This window comes from Canis lupus, chromosome 2, assembly GCF_003254725.2.
Source record: "Canis lupus dingo isolate Sandy chromosome 2, ASM325472v2, whole genome shotgun sequence".
Taxonomy (NCBI): Eukaryota; Metazoa; Chordata; class Mammalia; order Carnivora; family Canidae; genus Canis; species Canis lupus.
In genome coordinates this window covers 67099298-67116313 of record NC_064244.1, presented here as the reverse complement: position 1 = coordinate 67116313, position 17016 = coordinate 67099298, and the positions used below count along the sequence as shown (strand labels likewise).

General features: G+C 56.3%; 1 protein-coding gene and 1 long non-coding RNA gene across 4 annotated transcripts in view; one reads left to right on the top strand and one right to left on the bottom strand.

The window, feature by feature from the left end:
- LOC118353955 (uncharacterized) overlaps positions 1–240 on the bottom strand; it is a 34734-nt gene extending 34494 nt beyond the window's left edge. Inside the window, exon 1 of the long non-coding RNA XR_004813685.2 lies at positions 19–240. This is a non-coding gene — a long non-coding RNA (uncharacterized LOC118353955). The remainder of the gene's footprint in view (positions 1–18) is intronic.
- KIAA1522 (KIAA1522 ortholog) overlaps positions 1–16977 on the top strand; it is a 28017-nt gene extending 11040 nt beyond the window's left edge. For 2 of the 3 annotated variants that reach the window (XM_025447223.3, XM_035713214.2), the window contains exons 2-7: positions 10254–10424; positions 10505–10560; positions 10841–10964; positions 11575–11691; positions 11782–14358; positions 14794–16977. In XM_025447223.3, coding sequence (XP_025303008.3) covers positions 10254–10424; positions 10505–10560; positions 10841–10964; positions 11575–11691; positions 11782–14358; positions 14794–14816 — 3068 coding nt within the window. In that variant the 3' untranslated portion in view covers positions 14817–16977. Of the gene's footprint in view, positions 1–7940; positions 8113–10253; positions 10425–10504; positions 10561–10840; positions 10965–11574; positions 11692–11781; positions 14359–14793 lie in introns of those variants that run through there. The other variant, XM_025447224.3, reaches the window with a different exon arrangement.
- The last annotated feature ends 39 nt before the right edge of the window (positions 16978–17016 follow it).

Sequence of the window (17016 nt, the reverse complement as noted above, 5' to 3'; positions counted from 1 at the left end):
GGTGGCTAGTTCCCTTACCTGGTGAATCCAGAGATGGGGTAGGGACATGGAGGTAGATCTACCCCTGGAGAAGATAAGGGGTCTTCCAACAGAGACAGGTGTTCCTTCTGGTCTTTGGGAGTGAAAGAATTCTGGAGAAGGTGGGGTGGGGTTCCTTCTCTTGTGGTGAGGGAATCCACCCATATCTTCCTAGGGTGGCCCACATTCCTCGAGGTTCTGAAATGATCCTGATGATCTCATCCCTCCTCACAGGGGGTGACAGGAAGAACCTGGGTTGGGAATGAGGGGATCTGGGTTTTCAGTGTGGCTCTGGTATGGGCTCTGGTGACCTTGAGCAGATTGCTTTCATGTCTCTGGACCTCTTGGCTCCTACAGAGGGGTCTGTTGGTGGATTGGGGGGGTGGCACATAGCTTAGGTGACCTCTGGGACCCTTACAGTCTGCCTAGCCATTTTGTGGATAAAGAGACTGAGGTCTACCCAGGGCGCGATCCTGGAGACCCGGGATTGAATCCCACGTCGGGCTCCCGGTGCATGGAGCCTGCTTCTCTCTCTGCCTGTGTCTCTGCCTCTCTCTCTCTCTCTCTCTCCCCCCCCCCCGTGTGACTATCATAAATAAAAAAAAAAAAAAAAAAAAAAAAAAAAGAGACTGAGGTCTAGAGAAGGTGGGCTTGTCCAAGGTCGTTTGCTAGTAGCGGTTTGAAGAATAATTATGATAATCAAAATAACAGCAAGAAAGGGTTAATTACGTTCTGGTGGGCTCTCTGAGGATTCCTCAGAAGGTAGATTGATGAGAGACTCCAGGACCTTCCAGGAGTCCCTTTGTCCCAGCAATTCTGAAATCCTGGATGTGTCCACCTGTCTTTCCTCTCGGATTCTGCACCGAGGGGTGGGGCTGGGGCTCTTCCCCTGCCTTCCTGTGGCCACTCTAATCTGATGGTTTCCTGAGAACCAACTGTGGGTCTGGACTTGTGACCATTTGTGGTGGAGAGAGAGAGAGATGAAGAGGCCTGTGTTCACTGTCTCTTGCCCACTAGCCCTGTGCTTACAGTTCCTGCTGCTGTTCAGGGACTAAGCAGGCTTTAAAGTGGCCCTACAAAACCAGAAAGCAATGTCAAGGCAACGCAGAAGTAAGTGTGGGGGCTGAGGTATATTCAAAGGCTTTTGGGTTGGGGTCAGTTTTAGAAGATGGAGAGGGGGTGGTGGTCTTAAATTTTGGTCTTTGAAGTATCTATAGGGTTAGAATGAGTCCTGAACTGTTGAGTAAACCAGAGAGATGACCAGGGATGCATTTCATCTCTGGGAAGATGGTCATCAGCAAAGGCAAATTGTTGAGCCTGAGTGTGGAGGCTGGAGAGAAATGTAGTTGAGACTCCTTCCTTTGCTTGAGAAGAGAACGAGTTCCATTGTGAATGCAGGCTCCAGTCCCTTTGGTCTCACCTCTGCTGAGGATTCTAAGGCTTCCCCAGCCTGGGCCTCTGCTGTTACATGCCTAGGTATGGGACTGGGGTTTGAGTACTTATCCATTTGATTCATCTGTGAGAAGATGAGGGAAGGAATGCAAGGCAAACAGAGAGGGATAGAGTCTATAGACCATAGGGAGCCAGTGATGGTGTTTGAGCAAGGGAGGAGCCTATGAAAGTGGTGTGTAAGGAAGATGGCGCCAAAACAGGGGCAGGTGCAGGCAGGACAGGTTGGGAGGTGGAGTGGTGAGAGTGGAAACTTAAGAGAGCAGTCTGGAGGCTATTGCAGTAATCCAGGGGAGAGGTGGTGAGGAGGTGACGGCTGGGGACAGGGTGGAGGCTGTGGGAGTGGGGAGGAGTGGCAGCTGCAGAGATACTGCAGAGGAGGTGCCAGAAGTGATAGGACCTGGGATTAACCAGATGTTGGGAATAAGGGCTAGAGAGGGGCTGCGAAGGCTCTGTGCTCAAGGCTGATTGGCTGGGGGACAGGGACAGAGATGATAACTCAGAGCTAAAAATAAGGGCCTATGCTAAACCCTTTACGTTGGTTAAATCATTCATCCCTCAACAGTCTTACAGGCTAGAAGCCATTATCGTCCCCATTTTACAGATGAGGAAGCTGGAGCTTGGAGAAGCAAAGTCACTTAATCGTGGCCACTCAGCAGGAGGTAGCTGAACAGAGATTCAAAACCAAGCCTGTCACATTCTAAAGCCTGTGCCCTTTATCACTTTGGGAATAGACGGGTTTCTTCTTATGATTGAGGTGCCTGCAGATCCTCTGGGCAAAGAAAGCTTGAGGTCCTGGGGGTTTGGACTCCAGGGAGCACAAGTGGAGGAAGCGCTGTGGGAGAGGGGCAGGTTTGAGGACAACGCGTTGAAGCCCCCCAGGGCTCAGAGAGGGAGCAGGTGGGAAATGGAAGGAGACCTGAGATTTAAGGAACTGTTGGTCCATTGGATCAATCAATGCCCTTGGATGAAAGGGAAGGATGAAGGGGGACAGGGAGAGGCCTTCTCACTGCTGGAAAGATACTGTAACCTGCTGGCATTGTTTGGCCTTCAATCTCAGGAATCCAACCCCACCATACCCTCCCTGGGTCCACTGGGCATCTCTGGTCCTGGGCAGTTTGAGGGATTGGTGGAGGATGTGAATTGGGAGCCCAGGGAGCATCGCCCACCATACCGCCTTCTTTTTCCGAGACATTGTACTGTCAGATTTATACACATGGATGGATCCTCCCCCTCCCCTGCGCCCCCCCCCCCCCCCCCCTCTCCGCAGATGAGGAGATTGAGGGAATGGACTTAAGTCATTGGTGGAGTCAGACCATCTGGAATTCTTTTCATCCCTCCCCCTATCTCTGTACCTGGAGTGCCAGGGTCTTTTGTAGGTCCCAAACCTGGGAAAAGTCTGCTCCTCTTACTTCCTACCCCAGCATCTTGCTGTCTCCCCCATTTGTATGTCTGGACTTGGTTGTGGAAACCCTGGGCTTCCAGACAAGGGGCTGACCCAGCCCTCTCTGGTCTGAGGGATCAGAGATCCCTTGCTGCCCCAGGCCCTGACCCACAGCGGGGACCACTACCCTCAGAGGGGCAGAGCTCTACATGCTGAGGGATCTTTAGAAATGGCTCGCCAACCCTCCCATCTCACAGATGAAGACACTGAGGCTCGGAAAAGACACAATCTGGCTCAGCATCAGGCTGCAGTTGAGGTTCAGGGAGAGCTCAAACCTGAGGCTCCTGACTCCCAGGGCTGTGGGGTCTCTGGTCTGGCCTTAAAGCTCCCTACCCTCCAGAGCAGAAGGGTTAGGGCTAGGTCACTAACGGGCCCATAGGGAACTCATGTGAAGTGTCCCTTATCAGACCTTATCTTAATAATGGTCCTTAATGCCACTTGGGATTTGAAGAGAGCTCCAGAAGTGGGTGGGAGAGGAGGCCTCTGGTAGCATGGGAAGAGCAAGATTTTGCAGCCCGTCAGAGCTGGGCTCATATACCCCGACTTTGCCAGTTACTAGCCGTGTGACCTTAGGTTGGTCACAACCCTGAGAGGGTGCCTCTGTGGGGTGAGGGGGGATTTCATGAGACCACGCATAAATGCCAGTTGTGAGTAGAAAGGCAGAGGGGCCCCGAGAGGGACCTTTACCCATCCCTCCACCCTTGAGAGGCAGAGGCTCCCTCTGAGCACACCACTTTGTGTTTGTACTTGGTAGTGTGATTTTGGCTTTCCCAGGCACTTGGTGAGGCAGGTGTGAGTCCTACTTTACAGATGAGACTGAGGCCCAGAGAGGCTGATTCATTCGTCCGAGGCCAGACCTCCTGACTCCTGGGCTATTCCTCTCTCGACTTCATTGTGGCTGCCTCTCTACCATCTAGAAAATAGGAATAATCGTGCCTTGAAGGAACAAAGGAAAGAGCTCTTGGGAATTCAGACTCGCACCCTGGCCGAAAGAGATTATTATGTCATTGTCAGGAGCAGAGACTGACCCGGAAACTCATTATGACATTTATTAATATTATTGTAGCTAATTCCTCCCTGCACTGCTGCTGGTTCCCCCAGGTGCCTGAGGCATGGGATCCTCCTCTCCTTGTCAGGGGCACTCCCTGCTCCCCCATATTTACCTTAGAACCGGCCTGTCAGCTCTGCAGCTCAGCTCTAGGGCAGCTCAGCTCTAGGGCGGGTCTTCCACTGAGGGAAGGAAGGAGGGGGATTTCCCTTCTGCAGAGGTGGGGTGTAGAGCTCCCCCTCTTTGGGCAGGAACTGAGGTTGCGCCCCCCCCCCCCCCCCATCCCTTAACTTCTTCAGACTTAGGACCATGAAAGTGTTGGAGACCCAGGTTTGAATGTGGGCTCAGCCACTTCCTGGTTGGGTGACCTTGAGCAAGTCACTTTCCCTGGACTCGTTCCCTTGTACTCATTTGTGAAAAAGAAAGCCATACACACCTTTCAGGTTTCTTGTTAGGTGTTCTGTGAGACAGAAGAGAGAGAAACCTTCACTGGGAAGTTTTTGTGATATTCATGTCCCTTTGTCTTATCTCTAAGAGAATAAAATCTCCGTGTGTTCTGAGGTCTGCCCCTATTAGAGGGCCCTGGTTTGTTCACCAGTACAGAGTTTGAGACTTAAGACCTCTGAACACTCTGAATCTTGGCTTCTGGGTTGGCCTGCGGTCAGGTCAGATGTGGTGGTGGGGGAGCAGGGTCAGGCCCAGGCCCAGGCCCAGAGGGTTCCAGCTCCTGAGCAAGGCCACCTGGCCAGCTGTGCCCTCCCCCCTCATTCCTCTCCCCTGAGTCAGGCCTGCCTGGTTGTGGGCGCGCCACCACCCCCGCCCCTTGCTCTGGAATGGGGCAGGTTGAGGCCTCACCCCATGCAGGATGTTGCCAAGACAGTGTGTACGCGTGCGCACAAATGTACACTTGGCCTTGGGGGTTGGGGGCTCCCTCCCTCTTTCCTCCCTGTCCCTAGGCTCAGGAAAGCCCCAGAGTGGGGGGTACAGGCACCTGCCTTTGTGTACACACAGCCACCTGGCTGGGTCCTATGTGAGTCTGTAGTCTTGTTCGTGTGTGAGGAGGACCCGGAGTAGGGTGGCCTGGGTGTACTTTGTGGATGTGGTCCTGGGAGCACACACCTGTGGGTGGGCCCCCAGGGGGACATTTTGGAGGTCCTTGCGCACATATCCTCTGCTGGTGGACTTTCTCTGAGTTCCTGAACTTGGCTTGTGTGCTTCCTGGTGTGACCTTCATGTTAGGGGTGTGGCCAAGAGCAAGGTGTCTTCTATCCCGGAAGCTTCCTTCCTCAGGCAGGTGGGGGAGGAGGGGAGGTAGAGGCTGCTGGTGAGCTTCTGCCCCAGGCTGTACCTCTGGACTGTGCTAGGGCAGAAGGTCCTGGAACAAGAACTCTAAATGTGGCCCGGGGCAAGGTCCTTCCACTCTCTGGGCCCCAGTTTTTTTGTGAGGCGCCTGCCGTCCACCTGAGACACAGGTTGCTGAGCCCCTCCCTAAGCAAGTCACAGGTGTGTGGACCCGAGCCTTGGGTGGCTCAGAGAGACCTCATGCTCTGGCCAAGCTGTGGGTGGGTGGGGGGAGGGGTGTTGCTGGAGCAACCAGATGTTATCAAGTGTGAGAGCCTTGAATCCTCTGGGAATTTGCAGCTGTGGCCCTGACCACCAGCTGGGGGTCTGGGACCTTGAGCTGATGTTCCTCCAACACCGCCACCCCTCATCCCGAGTTTCCCTGGCCGCAGAGGCGGGGGGGGGGGAGCTGAGGATGACTGTCCTGCGTGGTTAAAGGCCTCAGTCTTGGAGCCAGCCAGAGCTTGGGAAGTTACCTAGCCCTCTGAGCCTCACAGGTTCAGGATCAGTTACTGGAGAGTATGTTCGAGAACCTGCATTGAAGGGCCGTTGTCAGATGCACGAGGGAAGAGACTGTTTGCCTTTCTCCAGCAGCTGGCATGAATCGCCCTGCAAGTGTGAGGCTACTGCTCTCCTCTGCCTGAGCTGGGCGCATTAGGGGGCAGATGGGTCTGGCCTAAGAGGGGGGCGAGTGGAGGATTTGGCAGAGAAACCTCGAATCTCTGGGGATGATAGGGTCCCTCAGCCCTTCTTCAGAGGGGAGATCAGGTCTGTGGCTGGCATGGTAGACAGAGCATAGCTTTCAGGTTCAAGTTGTCGTGAGGGCAAATGCCACCTTGCCCTTCCCAGCTTGCCCTTTCTGGCCTCCATTTCCTCATCTGTCAAGTGGGGATAATTAAAGTACCAACTTAGGTTTGTTGTTCATATTTAAATGATCTGTGGATGTACAGATGGTACAGCTGCACAAAAGTTTGTTCTCCAGAGAGCGAGGGCTCAGCCTCTGCTTGAGTGGTCTCTGAGAGGTGGGGTAGCAGATGGGGAAGGGGCTGCAGAGGGGTCTTGCAGCGGGGGAGCCATTGTGAATTCTTAGACCCCTCGTGACTCCGCGAGAAAGATGCTGTGAGAGAGGGGTATCCTGAGGTGAGTTTGGGGACAGTCTTCACACAGTTTCTTGCCCATAGCCTCAGCTACTCTTTCTGGATTGCCCAAAGGGATCTCTTAACACTGTCATTAGCCAGTTTAACCTTCCATGCTGACCTGTGGGGCCCCACCCGTCCTGGCTCCTGCCATTCTCTCCCTGGCTCCTGCCATTCTCTCCCTTGCTCACCGTGTTTCCACCCCATGGCCCTCTGTTCTGTTCTGGGAGACCCTCCCACCACCCCCAACTTCCACCACTCCTGCCTTGAGGCCTTTACACTTGCTACTGTCTGTCCAGAAGTCTCCATGCCCACACTTGCCCTGGCTGGCTCTTCCGCTTTCTGCAGGTTTTGCTTCCAATGGTCTTTCCTTGATGCCCTCTAGAGGCACCCCCTTCCCTGTCACAGCTCCTCAGTCTTCACTGATCTAAAATTGTATTGTTAGTTTACCTCACTCATGTATTTTTTTTTGTATTTGTCAAATGTTTATTGAATCCACAGTATGACAGGCACCGATTTAGGTCTAGGGTGAACAAGTTAAAGTTCTCCTCCTTTTGCTGTAATCTCAGGTTCTAGCTTAATAAATACTTGCTGATTGAATGAATGGGCATAGCAGTCTTATAAAGAGAAGTTCATTGGTCATGTTTCCATATGAAGTCATGACTTGTGTGTGACGGAGGTGAGTTTGAACTTGGAGCTGACTTCCCTCCAGTTACCTCCTCCCACTCCCTTCCCTATGACCGGGTTTCTTGGCTAATTCCATTCTCTCTGCCTGGTGAGCCAGCAGAGTCACCAAGTCACAGTGAGGCCAGTGGGAAGGATCCTGGGCTGGAGGAGCAGGAGGTATACGATGAAGCCTGCCTCTGCTGTGTGACCTTGGAGACTTCACGGTGCTTCTCTGGGCTACTTCCCAGAAGACCAAAATGGGAAGAAAGTCCTTTGGAAAGCATGGGTCTGTACATACACATGAGGAGTTGTTCCCACCAGCCACTGTGTTTCTACTCTGGGCATCTCCCTGGCTTCCCAGGGTCCCTGGGTCCTGGCTGGCTGTCACCCCTCCACGGGCCTTTGCCAATGGCCTTGCCATGGCAGGCAGTCCTGGGCCTCTGCCTGGATTCTCCACCTCTGAGTTCCTTCCCCAGAGAATTACCCTCACCAGCCAGGAGGACTTGGGGATGGGCATCATGCCAAGTGTAGTCTGGTGGCTCTTCCACCCACCATCTGGCAGCCGGGGACCCCTGCCATGGCTTTGGCTCCTGACTGTTGAGGAAAGGACTTTGGGGACGGGATAGTGGTCTGACCCCGGGACTGAGTATTTTCAGCCCTGCCGGTCATACTCTCCACCGGAGCCAAGCGTCCGCAGGTTCCGGGCCTCAGTTTCCCCGTCAGAATGTGGGAAGGTTCCTGCTCTGCACTCCACTTGAGGGGCGGGGTCGGCGGGGGGCGGGATCAGTGGCGCAGGTGGGAGGAGGACCTGGGGAGCAGCCCCTCCCCCCGCCTGGCGCCGGCTCTGCAGCTGGGCGGGCGACTCGCTCCGCTCGGGGCCGGTTCCGGTGAAGGCGGCGCCCGGCGTCGGGAGAGGTCGGCCTAGGGGACGGCCCGAGTGGCGCCCGCGGTCATGGTGGTGTTCCTGGGCCGCCGCCTGCCGGCCCTCCTCGGGCTCTTTAAGAAGAAGGGTGAGTGGGTGTGGCTGGGGAGGGGGAGAGGAGGGACCCCGACACCTCGGTTTGCCAGACCTTTTCCTAAAAAGGGGGATCGAGGCTGGGGAGGGGTCATGGGTGGGGGAGGGGAGCAGTAATGAGGCCAGGCCGCCCTGCCCTCCGCTGCGCCTTTGTCCAGCGGCTTTTCCGCTGCCTTTGTCTGCTTGGTTGGGTTTGGGCGGCTGGATGCAGGTGTCTCTGACCTTGAAGCCTGCAGCGCTTGGGTGAGACTGCTCCCGCCAGGGCTGCCCACACTATGCTGGGTACACCCCAGTACCTCAGTTCTGAGAGGCAGGGCACCCCCTCCCAGGTCAGCCAGCCCCACAGTGTGTGGGGAGCAGAGTAGAGAGGAAAGTAGTGTCCCTGGAATTTGGGGCGTGATCACCGAAATGCTGTTTAGAGGCTGAGGGCCGGGCGGTGGAGAAGTTTTGGAGGGAGGGTTCTATACCTGCTTTCTGCTTCTGGAACTGGGCTTTTAGGCCTGGATTAAGACATGGGCCACCGTTCATTGGACTTTTGATGGGGAAGGAAGGTCCTCAGGTTTTTTTTTTTTAAGATTTTATTTATTCATGAGACACACACACACAGAGGCAGAGATACAGGCAGAGGGAGAAGCAGCTTCCATGCAGGAAGCCTGATGTGGGACTCGATCCCTGGACTCCAGGATCACACCCTGGGCAGAAGGCAGACGCTAAACCGCTGAGCCACCCAGGGATCCCCAGGTCCTCAGTTTTGAGTGTGATCCAGGAGTCCCCTCCAGGAACCTGGAGCTTGGTCCTGGCATTGACTCTGATTTGCTGGATGACCTTAGGCAAGCCCTTTCCTTTTCTATCCTGTTTCCCCAGCTTGTAAAATTCAGGGATAAGGCAAGACTCCATGGGTTGGGCTGTTAGGAGACCCAGGAGCTCTGACCTTGTAGGGTTCCTGCAGGTTCCTGGGGCAGGAGCTGGCTGTTGAAGAATGGGCCAAGGAGGGAGGAATGGGCAGGTGTCTAAGCTGAAGACCCTGATCCTGGGGTGTGGCTTGTTTTGTTCCTGCCTCTCTACAAGGTGCTGCCAAGGTCACATGACCCTCCCAGTGCTTTTGCTTATGTTGTGGGTTCCATTTAAAGGGGGGCTGGGGCTGCAGAGTGCTGACACAGCCCCCCATTCCCAGGATTAGATGACCAGCTTCCCCATGGGCGGGGCCGGTAACAGGATCCTTTGTAATGGATCCCTGGCTCCTGTGCACTGGGGGCTGGGGCCTCCAGGAGTGGGGGAATGCCTGGGACTGTTCTCCCAAGAGAGGCTAGAGCTGCCTTGTCTGGGGGTAGAAGGCCCCTGGGGCCTTCTCCTCTCCCCTGCCCATCCTTCCACTAAGGGACAGCCACATGGGTGAGTATGGGACACAGAGGCCATGTCCCTGGTTTGTCCCTCCTCCAGGACTTCCTGGGAATTCTGGTCATGACCCCTGCTGGCCTCTACCCCTTTCTAGTGTCCCACAGTGTCTTCCTGGGCCTGGGCCAAGGGGGTATAGGAAGGGGGTTGTTTGTTTTCCATAAAGTGGAGCTTGGCATGTGCGAGACAAGAGAAATATACTTGCTATGGGCCATACGTATATGGGGTGCTTTGCGTCAGGCCCTGAGTGATGTGCCAGTACAGTTGTGTGTATATCTGGGTACTGTTTGAGTATGTACAGAATGGGGACTGTGGATATTGTGTATATATGTAGGGGCTAGGTGTGTTCTGTGGGACCCCCTGTTTGATGTTGGTTTCCAGATGTATTTATACTTGGGTGCTGTTTATTTGTGTACATCCTGAAACCTGTGGGTGTTGTGTGCATATATGGTGGGCTGGTGTGCCCTGGGTATATGACCTGTATGGGGTCCTTTGTGTGGTGTGGGTACTCAGATAAAAGTGTGCTTGGGGATAGTTTGTATGTGTATGCAGGGGTTGTGTGTACTGAGTGTGTAACTGAGAACTGTGAGTTGTGTGTACAGATTGGGGGAAGTAGTCTTTGCCTGTCTGTGCAGGGCTGTGTGCAGTCTCAGGATCAGGGGTGCCGTTGTTGTGGTGCCTGGTACCTCCAGGACCCAGATGCCCTCGGGCCTCACTTGTCTTCCTTCTTCATTCCACTAGGCTCTGCCAAGGCTGAGAGTGACAAACGTCTAAGTGCAGGGCCTGGCCAGGGGCCAGGGTCTATCGTGGATGAGCACCAGGACAATGTCTTCTTCCCCAGTGGGCGACCGCCTCACCTGGAAGAGCTGCACACACAGGCCCAGGAGGGGCTCCGTTCCCTCCAACACCAAGGTAACCTCCTTCCTTCCAGTACAGCTCTTGGCTCCCAAGGTCAGGGGCCTGGCTCAACACACTTTTCTGGTGTCTTCCAGAAAAACAGAAACTGAATAAGGGTGGCTGGGACCATGGAGACACCCAGAGCATCCAGGTGAGCCCTGCCCCCAGCTCAGTCCTGACTCTGCTTTTCCCTCCATGGTTAATTTCTGGCAAATAGGTCTCTGAACCCTTTTGGATTTCCATTTCCTTCTTGTATCCTGAAGGGCTAGACTAGATGACTCCTAAGGGCCAGGCCAGCTGATGTCTGCTCAGTGCTAGGTGAGGCCAGGGAGAGTTGGAGTCAAAAGCTGCCCCAAAGGGGCAAAAGCAAGAGGCCTACATAGGCTTCTGGGCTGGTCTGATACCGGGGCCTCATCTCCTTCCACCAACAGTCTTCCCGGATCGGGCAGGATGAGGATAGCATCTCCTTCTGCAGTCAGACCACATCCTACACAGCCGAGAGCTCCACAGCAGAGGATGCGCTCTCCATCCGCTCGGAGATGATCCAGCGCAAAGGTGTCTGCTCACCAGCCCACATTCTTGGACAAGGCGGGGTGGGGTGGGGTGGGTGGGCATGATCTGGGGTCCTAGCCCCTGCAGCTTTCCTCTTTTCCTCCTAATCTGGCACCCTCCTGTCCAGGCTCTGTGAGTCAGTGAATTCAGGAAACGCAGTATCCTGCGTCTTCTTGGAGACTCATGACACACACACACAGACCACAAAGCTGGACAGTTAGGAGTCAGGAAACCTGGGTTTGAGCCTGATGTTGCTACGTCGCAGCTGGGTGACCTGGGGCCAACCTATAACCACTCTGATCTTCCGTTTGATGTTCTATAAAAATGAGAATAAGAGTACTTGCATTAGCAGAATGAATGCCAAATGTTTGGCATGCTAACACATAATAATTGTTCATTAAGTGGAAATTATCCTTGGCCTAGTAAAGCCTTCCAGCAGTCTTACAGTAAAGAAGTGTCTAGCTTTGTTTAACCTAGCTTTGCCCACGCCTACTTGATTATGGAAATCTTTTTTTGCAGAGCTCTTGTTAGTTATTCTGCGAAAGCAGTGCTCTGCAAAATGTGCCCTGAGACCTGCTCTCTAATGGTTTCTCTCCCCTGGACTGGCCCCCAGGCTCTACCTTCCGACCTCATGACTCATTTTCCAAATCATCCGGGAAGTCAGGGCGGCGGCGGCGTGAGAGACGGAGCACGGTCCTGGGGCTGCCTCAGCACGTGCAGAAGGAACTCGGTGAGCCCCAGAGTAGGAGGGTCGCAGGGGGGTGTGGGGACCTCCGGCCCAACCCTCTGCTGACTCATATGTCCTCCCTGTCCCATGCAGGCCTGCGGAATGAGCGTGAGGCACCGGGTACCCCTCGGCCTCCTGGTCCCCGGGATGCCGTCCGCATCCCCACAGTGGATGGCCGCCCAGCAGGCCCAGCCTTGGGGACAGGGGCCCGGGTGTCCCTGCAGGCGCTGGAGGCACAGGCTGAGGCTGGTGCCGAGGCAGAGGCCATGCTGCAGCGCCACATTGACCGTATCTACCGGGATGACACCCTCGTTGGTCGGTCCACGGGGGCCCGGCCCCCACCGGTGACCCGGCCCATGTCCTTAGCGGTGCCTGGACTCACAGGAGGGGCAGGGCCTCCAGAGCCCCTGAGCCCAGCCATGTCCATCTCGCCCCAGGCCACCTACTTGTCAAAACTGATCCCAGATGCTGTCCTGCCGCCCACAGTGGACGTGGTGGCCCTGGGCCGCTGCAGCCTGCGCACATTGAGCCGCTGCAGCTTGCTGTCAGCCAGCCCTGCCTCTGTCCGCTCGCTGGGCCGCTTCTCCTCGGCCTCCAGTCCGCGGCCCCGCAGCCGCCACCCTTCCTCCTCCAGTGACACTTGGAGCCACTCTCAGTCCTCTGAGACGATCGTGTCTGATGGCTCCACCCTCTCCTCCAAGGGTGGCTCTGAGGGTGGGCTTGAGGGCTCTGTGGGTTGCAATAGTGCAGCCCCCCCTCCACAGGGGGGCAGTGGGAGGGGCTCCCCCAGTGGGGGCAGCACTGCTGAGGCCTCAGATACAGTCAGCATTCGGAGCAGTGGGCAGTTGTCTGGCCGGAGTGTGTCCCTACGTAAGCTGAAGCGGCCCCCGCCTCCTCCCCGCCGGACCTACTCACTCCATCAGCGGGGCTTGGCCTCACCTGATGGGCCCTTGGGGTTGCCACCCAAGCCTGAGCGGAAGCAGCAGCCGCAGGTGCCCCGGCCGCCCACCACTGGTGGGTCAGAGGGGGTGGGGTCAGCCCCCTGTCCCCCCAACTCAGCAGGCCCCTGGGTGCCTGGCTTGTCTCCAGGTGGCTCCCGGCGTCCCCCACGCTCCCCAGAACGGACGCTCTCACCCTCCAGCGGGTACTCGAGCCAAAGCGGTACCCCTACCCTCCCTCCCAAGGGCCTAGCAGGGGCCCCTGCTTCCCCAGGCAAGGCCCAGCCCCCTAAGCCAGAGCGGGTCACTTCCCTTCGGTCTCCTGGGGCCTCTGTCTCCTCCTCCCTCACGTCCCTCTGTTCCTCATCCTCTGACCCAGCCCCCTCAGATCGTTCTGGTACACAGATGTCGACCGCTCTGGGTGACAGGTTTGCCATACCTCCTCACCCCAAGGTGCCTGCCCCCTTCTCTCCACCCCCTTCCAAGTCCAAGAGCCCTAACCAAGCTGCCCCGGCTCCCGTTCCTCCTGCTGCGGTCCCTGGGCCTGTCTCTACCACTGATGGGAGTCCCGAGCCCCTGCCAGCTCTGCAGACAGCCCTGGTCCCACCACCGGGGGCTCCCATTGCCTCTAAAGACAAGTCCCCCCCACCCTCCCCACCCCCATCTTATCATCCTCCCCCCCCACCCACTAAGAAGCCAGAGGTGGTTGAGGCCCTGTCTGCCCCCGAGACTGCTGAGGAGTCCCTCCAAGACCCCCACTGGCCCCCACCCCCGCCTCCTGTACCTGAGGAGCAGGACCTGTCCATGGCTGACTTCCCCCCACCCGAGGAGGCATTTTTCTCTGTGGCTGCCCCTGAGCCTGCAGGCCCTTCAGACCCCCCAGGGCCTGTCAGATCCCTGGCTGCTTCGTCCTCTTCGGGTACCTCTTCAGGTACCGTCTCTTCCCAGAGCCAGCTCCTCAGTTCCCCAGACCCTCCTCCAGCTCCACCGGCCCCACCTCCTGCTGGTTCTGTCCCAGGGCTTTTGGCCAAGGCCCCGCGGAAGGAACCCGTGGGCTGCAGCAAAGGTAGTGGGGCTCCCAGGGAGGATGCTGCTGCACCCCTGGTCACGCCCTCCCTCCTGCAGATGGTGCGGCTGCGCTCCGTGGGCACTTCTGGGGTAGCTCCGAGCTCGGCATCAGGGCCATCGGCCCCCCAGAAGCCCCTACGAAGGGCCCTGTCGGGCCGGGCCAGCCCCGCGCCAGCCCCCTCCTCGGGGCTCCATGCTGCTGTCCGACTCAAGGCCTCCGGTCTGGCTGCCAGCCAGGACCCCGCGAGTGTCCAGCCCAATGGACCACCTGAGGCGGAGCCGCGCTCTCCCCAATCCCCTGCCTCTATGGCCAGCTTCATCTTCTCCAAGGGCACCAAGAAGCTGCAGCTGGAGCGGCCCGTGTCCCCAGAGACCCAGGCTGACCTCCAGCGGAATCTGGTGGCTGAACTTCGGAACATCTCAGAGCAGCGGCCACCCCAAGCCCCAAAGAAGCCACCTAAAGCTCCCCCACCCGTGGCCCGCAAGCCCTCTGGGGGGGTCCCATCACCCAGCTCCCCCGCCTTTCATCGGGCTGAGTCCCTTCCTGCTCCTCCCACCAACGGGCTCCATTCCGAGGACAGGACTAAGGGGGAACTGGCGGAGAATGGAAGTGTCGTGCAGCTGGTGGGCCCTGGGGAGCAGAAGCTGGGCCCGCCTGGCTCAGGTACAGTGGACAGTGTGTGTGTGGGGGGGAGGGGGGTACCCATCACTGGTGATGGGAAATAGCTGTCTGAAGTCCCACTACTAGGGATTTGTTACTGGGTCTTTAAGATTTTTCTGGTCTCTGGCTCTGGGAAGGGTGAGCTGTCACCCTGGATAAGCTAGTGAAGCAGTGTGGTGTGTGGGACTTTGAAGTCAGACCTACTGGGTTCCAACTCCAACTTTGCCATTTTCTCTGCACGTTCTGGCTTTAAGTTGCTCACCGTAAAGTGCAGGGCAGTGGTTCCCACGTGAGCGTGCTAGAGGTACTGTTTGTAAAGCATCCAGCTTGTGCTGCCTGTGGCTGGTCAGTTGAGGGGGTGAGGATGTGCTTGGGGCATCCAGAACCAAGCTGGGAGGCCCCATGCTGAACGTCCCTTTCTCCCCCCACCCCCTGCAGACCCACAGAAAGAGCTGGTCTGACCACCAGGCACCTTGCTGGCACTGCTGACCCATCCCAGGAATACAATCTCAGGGACCTGAGCAGCTCCAAGGACGAGAGGATACGGCAGACACTTCATCTAGTAGGGAGGATGCCTGCAGCCTTAACCTTCACAGCCTTCGATATTTATGCAAGCCTGGTGTTGATCTGTCCTCCAAGTCATCCAGCTCCTGCCTCTCCCCGCGCCCCCAATGGATTTCCCTCTGGCAGCTGCTGCTTGTCTTGGCCTTAGCCTCATTTTGAAGGAGGTAGCTAGTGGGAGCGGGTGGCTGCGCCCCCTGCTGGCCTCGAGGCCACACAGTTGGGAGCAGAGCACCTCACTTGTTTCTTTCCCTTGCCCCCCACCCCATGTTCAAATCATGCACATACTGTAGTCCAGAATCAAAGCACTTTTGAAAAGTGGCTGCATGTCCATCCTCCAGGGCCCGTGAAGCCACATTCCAGGGGCCTGTTTACATGGCAGCAGCATCAGTCCACAGTAGCTGGCCCCTAGCTGGGACCAATCTGTCCCCTCCCTCCGATCCAGTGTGCCCATTCCTTAGTTCTTGGAGGTGGGCGAGTCACTGTATCCCCACAGGCTTCTCCAGGCTGGAGGCAGGAGCGGGGCTGTGGAATTCCAAAGCACAAAAGGTGCAGCAGGGGTTAGCCCTCTTGTGCCTCAACTTACCACCAACCACCCTCCTTGCCTTCCAGTTTTGCCAGGTGCTCCATGTGGGGGACAAGTGGGAGATTGCCAGGGTCCCGGTGGGGCGGGGGAAAAGAACCAGGTGTCTCCGGAGAGTAGGAGAATGGAATAGGTTGACATCTCAGTAGACGCTTTGGTGATGCCAAACATCCGCCCCTTGTTTCACTTGTACAGGTTGGGGTGGGCAGGCGGGCACAACACTTCAGAGCCCATGGGCTGTGGCAAAGCTGTGTCCTTTTCAGCTGGGCAGGAAGTCCTGAGGAGGTGGGTGGAGGGGTCTGGCAAGGGGAGTGCTTATTTGGGCAATGGGCCCAGACCTAGCCCTATAGATTACATTTGTGACCTTTCTCTTTACTTGGTGCATGTTCTTTCTGCAGCTGCCTTTCAGCGCAGGTGGTTTCACAGGGGGGAGCTGACACTGAGTGACAAGGATGGGAAACCAAAGGTGCACTCTATTCCAGGCTCTTTCCTAGTCCGTGTGTGTGGGGGGGTGTTCAGTGCTCCTAGGGAGAAGGCTGGGTGATTGCCCCCTAGCCATCAGCCTCTGCTACTGATCTCTCCTCTAGGAATTTTAATGACCTATTTTCAGCCTGTGCCACCTATCTAGGTAAGCTGACTTCCCCACTGGCCCTGGTACCTCCTCCACAGTCGTGTGGCTGCCACCAGGGTCACCCCTTCTGTCTTGATCCTCTTTCCTCAACAGTGATTTGGGCTTGAGCCTGGCAAAGAACCTCACTTTTAGCTGCTTCTCTGGAGAGACTGAACCCCTCCCAGAACAAGAGCTGGGAATATAGGGGATGTGGTACGAGAGCCCAGGTCCCTCTGGCCCTCCCTCATGACTGTCTTCTCCCTGTAGCTCTAAACCAAGGCTGCTCCCTTGCCCCGTGGGTTAGGGAGAGCCGCTCCTGGGTACTTGTCACACCTGTCCAGTGAGCTGGGGAAAGAGGATAGTCCGTATGCATGGCTCTGCTCTGAGCTCCTGACCAAACCCCCTGGGAGCCAAGACCAGGTTGAAGACTCCATGAAACCAGGCCCTGGCAGCAGCTCTGGAGCTGCTGGAGGTAGGAGGGAGCCCAACTTCTGTATTTCTTTCCCTCCCCTCCCCTCTCAATGTTACTTGAGCTCCTTATCCTCTGCTAGAATCTTCTGAGCTTGTTTCCCCACTGGGTGGGACAGAGTACAAAGGAGAAAGGAGGATCTAGAAGAGGCAGCCCTTCTTTGTCCTCTGGGGGAAATGAGCTTGACCTAGTGCAAATGGAGAGACCAAAAGCCTCTGATTTTTAATTTCCACAAAAATGTTAGAGAGAGAAGTATATATATATATTTCTTTAAATTTTTGAGTCTTTGATATGTCTATACAAACAATCCATTCCCTCTGCCCTGAAGCCTGAGTGAGACACATGATAAAGCTCTCTGTGTGTTTCATTCGAAGGTGTTAATTAAATGATTAAAACTTGGCTGTGGTTTGCTGCTGCTTAACTGGAGAGGGACAGGGG